The sequence below is a fragment of the Rhineura floridana genome, chromosome 22 (genome assembly GCF_030035675.1).
Source record: "Rhineura floridana isolate rRhiFlo1 chromosome 22, rRhiFlo1.hap2, whole genome shotgun sequence".
Lineage (NCBI taxonomy): Eukaryota > Metazoa > Chordata > Lepidosauria > Squamata > Rhineuridae > Rhineura > Rhineura floridana.
In genome coordinates this window covers 11,920,655-11,927,637 of record NC_084501.1, presented here as the reverse complement: position 1 = coordinate 11,927,637, position 6,983 = coordinate 11,920,655, and the positions used below count along the sequence as shown (strand labels likewise).

Genomic DNA, 6,983 nt, shown 5'->3' with positions numbered 1-6,983 from the left:
CTCCGTGTGGGCAGTGCAGGGATGGGAGCCCTGAGAAAGGCCAGCGAGGAGGAGGCATCCGTGCTGGGCAGCAGCAAAGAGCACGCCACTCTTCTAGGAAAAGGAAACGTCTGGGCCATAGAGAGGTTGCAGGGAGCAGTTAAATAAAGATTCTCATTGATCTGTGGCAAAAATCCTACAACACAAGAAAGAATAAAGCAAAACACTTTTTAAAAAACGAAATTCAACTATAGTTCATGGATGTATTTACAATTGGTGATGGAGGGAGAATCCAGTTTGGATTTTAACGTGGAACTACTTGATTTGTGCATGTGAACTGAAACACAGTTATGTCCCTCAAAATGCACTCTTTTCCAAATGTAGTTATGCAGTTCTCCAACTAAATAACAGGTAGAAAATGTGCATATTAGGGAACAATGTGCATAAAAATTCATACATTCGTGAAGCTAACGTATAAACTTGCATTATATCAGAGAAAAGTTCTTGCCATGATGTGTATATTAGGAGAGATTTGCACCAAAATGCCGACAAGGTTTCATGAGATCTTTCTTTTTCAAAATATAAACAAACCACAAACTTATGCAGAAATGTGGAGAACTGAACTTGAGACTGAACTGAACAAGAAACAGCACTAAACCAAAACTGACTGATAGTTGATAAATTATACCTATTTCTCATGTATCGTATAGAGACAGCTAAGTGGAAATCAAAAGACTCTTGCAAGCATCATTGAAACAGAAATAAATAGCCAACATTCCTGGGTACTTATTAGAGAGTCCATCCCGTCAAAACGATAGATGACGGAGGATAGGGTGTGCCATTTTCATTTACAGATGAAATAAAATGTTGCCAAATTGCATACGGGTCTTTCCTGACCCGGCCTTAGTATTGACTTTAAATTGTTTTAGATTGCATTGTATTTTTTTAAAAAATGTGGTTTATTTACAGTGTTCTTTTATCATGTTTCTATGTATGTAAAGTGCCTTGTCGTATCTGTACCCTAAAAGGAGACTTTAAATATTCCTGTTCAAATAAAAATAAATAAAATTCACATGCCTGGTATGGAAAATGGTCTTCTTCTTGAGCAAGTCTTCCTGCAGATATCACATTTGTGCTATTCCTCTGAACCCCCAGATATTGCAGATCATGGAATCACAGAGTGGTAGAGTTGGAAGGGGCCTAAAAGGACATCGAGTCCAACCCCTGGGTCAATGCAGGAATCCAATTTAAAGCATACATGACAGGTGGATGTCCAGCTGCCTCTTGAATGCCTCCAGGGTTGGAGAGCCCACCACTTCCCTAGGTCATTGGTTCCATTGTCATACCAATGGAATACGGGCAAGTGCTAGTGCAGGATTATTCACCTTCTTCTTAAAAATCTCTCTGCTTGCATGGCTTAAAAAAGCAAAGGTGCTGAAGAATCTCCCAGAGGTCCTCTGTGTGGTGTGTGTCTGTGCCTGTGCAACAGCCAGAGGCGGCTTTCGTTTCCCAAATTTGACTTTCTAAACCACGGAAATTGGCAGGAAATTGAAAGACGTCACACAACAGCACAGGGGACCAGGAGATGTCCATTCCCCCAGCAGGTCTGCTTTCAAGTTCAGCATTTGAAGGTAACTCACGAGAAGATGCTGTTCCTCCACTTCATTAGGATCATTCTGTTTTCTTTGCAAAGTGAGTATCTTTTGAACAGTTTCCTCCTCCTAGTCTCACACCACAGCGAGATCGGGTTTCAGTGGATTATTGGTTCTGTTTTTAAGGCTGCAATCCTAAATACACTTACAAGGGAGAAAGCCCTGCTGAACACACTGACAGTTAAATTTCTTCTGAGTAGATGTACTCTGTATGATAAATACGTTAGGGTTGTAGGCAATGTTATTCTTACTCAGAGTAGATCGCCTGAGAATAATGGCCATGCCTAATTTCGGTCCTTAATTTCAGTGGGTCTAACTCTTGTGTACAACTTGCTTACATACAACCTCTAGATACCATTGTAAATATTTTGTCTTGTTGCAGTGACTGATGTTTTATGTCTTTGTTCTCTGTTGTGACTTAACAATCAGGAAAAACTGATTGATCAATAGTGTCTAAACCTGTGTTTCCTCCAAGTAATTTGGAACTGCATGCCGAAGAAATTTGGCAGGACTTTAGGCAAGTTATTTAATGTACAAGTATTTCCAAAGGGATATTAATTTCTGCTTTTGTTTAGTGGAGATGTGCCATTGAAATTCTTCATAAGTGTTGGTAGCAGCCCTTTTACCTTCCCCAATCTCACAACAGACCCAAAATTTAATTGTTAATTTTGCAGAATGCTCAAGTAAAAAGGGACATCCGCAAACAGTCCACACTGTTAAAACCAATAAAAATAAAATAAAAACAACAACACTGTGCCTACTCTCTCATTTCTTCGCCAAAGATATCTATGCAGGTGCCAGAATTGCACGCACTGTGTAAGGGATGGCCTCTGCAGTCCAAAGCCATCATCTTTGGATCCGGGTAACACTTGCATGTACAAATATTTTGTGGAAAAGTGTCTTTTCTTTCAGCTGAGAGGTTTAAATTGGGAGCTGGATTGGAGGCTGCCTTCAAAAACAATTAAATAGTAGATTTTTCAGCACTGTGGAATGCACCGGCCAAGGGGTAGGGAGAGCAGATATATTTTCCCCAGGATGTCCTTGCAGAGATCACCAGGGCCAGTTCCAAGATGACCCACGAATGCATCCAATGTGCAATGTGTCTGCCTGTTTCCCCTCTGCTCAATTTCTTATTAGAGCCCCAAACGTTCCTTCCTTTTCCTGTTATAGCTGCTCCATCACAGGGATCTTCCGAAATGTCACAAAAGCTGCCACGGATCTTGGCATCTCCTGGAGACACTGTAGACATCAGCTGCAGCCATCTAGATGGATCTTCATACTGGACAGTGATTTGGTGCAGGGAGAACGAAGGCAAAAGCCTGCACAAGATTGGCCAGAGTTCTTGGTACTCAAAACTGGAAGGCAAATACTCAAGTAAAGGGCACAAGCTGATCATCAGGAATGCCCAAAGGAACGACTCTGGAGTGTATTACTGTGCTGCTAGCGCCGGTCAGAATTTCAGGTTCACAAGCAGGACTCGGCTGATCATCTCTGGTGAGTGTCTCGGAAGCTTCTGAGAATTGTTAGCATGCATTGAATGCATATTCTGCATAGGGAGAGATGACTGTGTCCATTTTGGTTTCTCTGAGCTTCTCATTTTCCCAGTCTTAAGTGCTCCACATTGGTTTGTGGCATAGCAATACCCCTGGGAACTAGAAGCTTGGAGAAGGGGCTGCACCTCAGTGGCAGAGGTCTACTGCATGCAGATGGTCCCAGGTTCAATCCCCACTGGCATCTCCAGAAAAAACTGAAATACCCATGCCAGAAATCCTGGAGAGCCACAGCCAGTCGGTGTCAACTATACTGAGCTAGATGGACTCAGTAAAAGGCGGGCTCCTGTTGAGGTCAAAGCCTTTTTTAGAATCATGAGGACTGGATCTTTTTTTTTTAAGGGAAGGGCCGTAGCTCAGTTGCAGAGCATCTGCCTTGCATGCAGAAGGTCCCAGGACCCCAGCATGTCCAGGCAGGGCTGGGAGGGAATCCTGTCTGAAATCCTCTACCAGCCCGAGTTGACAATACTGAGTCAGATGGACCAATGGACTTGGTATAAGGCAGCTTCCTTTGGTTCCAGATGCAGGTGCCAGCAAGCCTAATTGGGGAGGGCATTCTGTAACTGGGGTGCCGCCACCAAAAAGGCCCTCCTTTTCGTAACCAACTCCTTATCTCAGGAAGCATGCCTTTTCCTTGACCAACTTTCTGTAACGGGGATAAGCCTGTGTGAGTTTTTTTCTTTTATTAATGGTTTGGTATATAATGTCGGACTTTCTCGTTTATGTGGTTTGTAGTTCAGTCTTGGTTTTGAAGCATCGTTGCCTATCCTGAGCTGGTATCTCTCTTCTTGGGGCGGAATGAGAAATCTAACTCGCCGTTTGTGGCTGTTTTTCTCAATGCTCTTTCAGATCCTTCTAGGCCAAGTCTTGCCATCTTTACGCCTTCCTCCCTGGAGGAGTCTCAGCGTCACAACAGCCTCCCCCTCCTCTGCGTCTTCGACAATGCAGACTCTGATTGGGATTTCATCTCCTGGAATATTAGTGGGGAACCATCTCAGGACCAGAATTTTGGGGACATAACAAATGAGGAAGGAAACGTCAGCATTTGGAGTTTGAAGCTGATTCCTCCAGCGGCAGAGACCGAACGGGTGTCTTATACTTGCTCAGCCCCAGCATCCCCAGTGCTAACCTATCCAGGTACAGTTTGACCAAACTACCAGAGAGCCAGCGTGCTACAGTGGTTGGAGTGTCAGAGTGGGACCCGAGAGACCTGGTTTCAAATCCCCCCTCAGCCATGAAGCCCAGTGCTTACAACGGGGGCCAGCAGGATGAGACTCTGAGGCAGAAGTCCAGGGCCCCAAATGCAAGACAGTTGGCTTATCTCATTTTGAAGAGAATGAAAAAAACAGTTTGACATCTAAAGATGGAGGTCTGTAAGACCCCGAGTTAGTTACCCGACGCCTGAAGTTGGCCAGAGCATCCATACCTATCGTTATTCATTTGTACGCATTTTATGTAGGGTACTTATGGATTGCCCTTCCTTCAAAAGGAACTCAGGGTGATACACAAGAAACATGAAAGCAAAATATATGAAACATCAACAAAAGTATATACAGACCATTTTTTAAAAAAATTACAGATCGTTACAATGCTGCCTCACATCATACATTTAAATCCTGCAATGGGTTGAACATCTAATAATCTTTACCCTGGTCTTTCACACTTGAGCTATATATTTTTAGGACCCACCCTGTCCTTGTGATTGCAATTTATTTTAAACTGTTTTTAAGGTTGCATTTTAAATTGCCGTGCCCCGCCCTGCAACCCTGGAATCGCAGCCACAACCAGTTTAAGGGCACATCAGTGGGGGAACGTGTGTCATGAAAAAAGTCTTGGCCAGTTCCCCCTCTGCTCTGCTGCCTTACGGGCTAGCAGTCTGCCTAGCCACTGACCACAGTTTCCCCCCCATCCTTTTCCTTTAACAGGAAACTGCATCCCTCTGTGGTATCACAGGGTACCCTGCCTTGTCCTCCTCCTGTCAATTCCCCCATTGGTCCTGTTCATCAGAAAGCACCATGATGGAGGTACGACCATGCATTTATAAGACGGACTGCATTTAACTCAGCTCTTCACCAACTAAGCCCTCCCCCTCCCCTTCCTCAGGGAATCCAGAGCAACCAGCAAACCAAGTGTCCAACAAGGAGATGCCACAGGAAACTGCAGCAGTGTCTGGTGACCATCGAGGCCAAGGTCAGGACAGCTAATGGCAAGTAGAACTCCCCACGTTATCCCATCCACACCCCTTTTTCATGTAATAGTTCAGAAATGACAAAGAGAGGAATGTGGATGGGTAGGCAGTCCTTAAAACATGTTCTTGGGCAGGTAATATCTGTGAGTGTGTTTGCAAAACTGTGCTAAAGAACTCGTTTGAGGCCAATACTTCACTTTGTCTGGAAGCCCTTCTCCTTTCCCAATGGAAAGAAACCAAGATTTAAAAATTATGCAGATATCATTTGTGTTTCATGTTATAGTTTGTTAATGGAACAGAGAAGACAGCTACTTAAAAAAAACAGAGTGGTTTTGTTTCTCTCACAGATGTAGAAAAGACAAAAGAAAAATCATTTAAGGTTCGGTCTTATGGGCCCTGGGAAGTCATCCCAGAGGCCCAACATTGGCGAGGGGAGCCTGTGTCCGATCCCCCCTCCCTGCTGCTGCTGGAGAAGCCTTCAGCCCCCTGCCCCAATTAAGGATGGAAGGATCTGTCCATTCAAGTCTCCCCATTTCCCATTTTCCAGGCTTACATTCAGTTCTCCACATTTCTACAGTAATTTGCAATTTTGTTTTGATCCTCGTGAAACTTCATCAGCATTTCAGCACAAATTTCTCCCAATAAATACATTTTTGCAAGTAATTTCTCCTAATATAATGAATTTTGTATGTGATTTTCACTAATGCGTTCCCTTTCATGCACATTTCCCCCTAATGGATGCATTTTTGTAAACATGGTTTGGCTGGAGAACTGCACAGCAAAATTTGGATGAGTGCGAATTTCAGTGGATAGCTGTGTTTTCGTTCCCATTTCATAGAATCATGGAATAGTAGAGTTGAATGGGGCCTATAAGGCCATCAAGTCCAACCCCCTGCTCAATGCAGGAATCCAAATCAAAGCATTCCCAATAGATGTCTGTCCAGCTGACATTTAGTTTCAGAAAGTGCAGATTTGATACATGAGCCTTTAATATGCAGGCTAAATCAAAATAATTGCCCATCCCTAGTCCCAACCAACATCACAACTCTGGCCTTAGTAGGCTCAAAGGGCCTGATGGAACCAGCTGGGGAGGGGCGTGTTGCGGGAGGACCAAGAAGCAGGTTGGATCTGCAGGATCTAGAGCCCTCCGGATTCCCTGACATGCCTCCCAAACCAGGCAGAGCTTTGGACCAGCTCAAGAACTGGTGTAAATCTCTCCTGGGATTTTTCCTTGCCATTGTTTCCAGACCTTGCTTCTACCCTGGTGGCAAGAGCCCAGGGCGGGACTTTGGATGGGTGGCTAAATCTTTCTACCCCCCCAGCCTTAGGATTGCACAAAAGCCCCCCCTCCCTTTTGAGACAGGCCTTTGAGATCTTTCAATTTTCTGTTCCAGGCTGCAGTGGCGAAAAACAAAAGGATTACTTCCAAGGGGAAGTGGAAAGAGACAGAGAAAATGCTAGCACTCAAGACTGTTTGCTAACTTGTATTAAAGGCTTGCACTCAACTTGCGTTGATGCCTGTATTAAACATGATCATTTTCTACTTCCATGTTACCCACATCTCTGCTGTCGGTTCATATTCACAGTGCACTCCTGGCCATGCCTTCATTGCAG

The 6,983-nt window shown here is 44.2% G+C and overlaps 1 protein-coding gene across 1 annotated transcript; it reads left to right on the top strand.

Moving 5' to 3' along the window:
• The first annotated feature begins 1,523 nt into the window (after positions 1-1,523).
• On the top strand, positions 1,524-6,861 carry LOC133375027 (uncharacterized). The gene is made up of 6 exons (XM_061606480.1): positions 1,524-1,671; positions 2,802-3,125; positions 4,031-4,318; positions 5,107-5,205; positions 5,285-5,387; positions 6,764-6,861. Exons 1-5 carry the CDS (start codon positions 1,626-1,628, stop codon positions 5,383-5,385), a joined length of 858 nt encoding a protein of 285 aa, XP_061462464.1. The 5' UTR covers positions 1,524-1,625; the 3' UTR covers positions 5,386-5,387; positions 6,764-6,861.
• Positions 6,862-6,983: the final 122 nt, after the last annotated feature.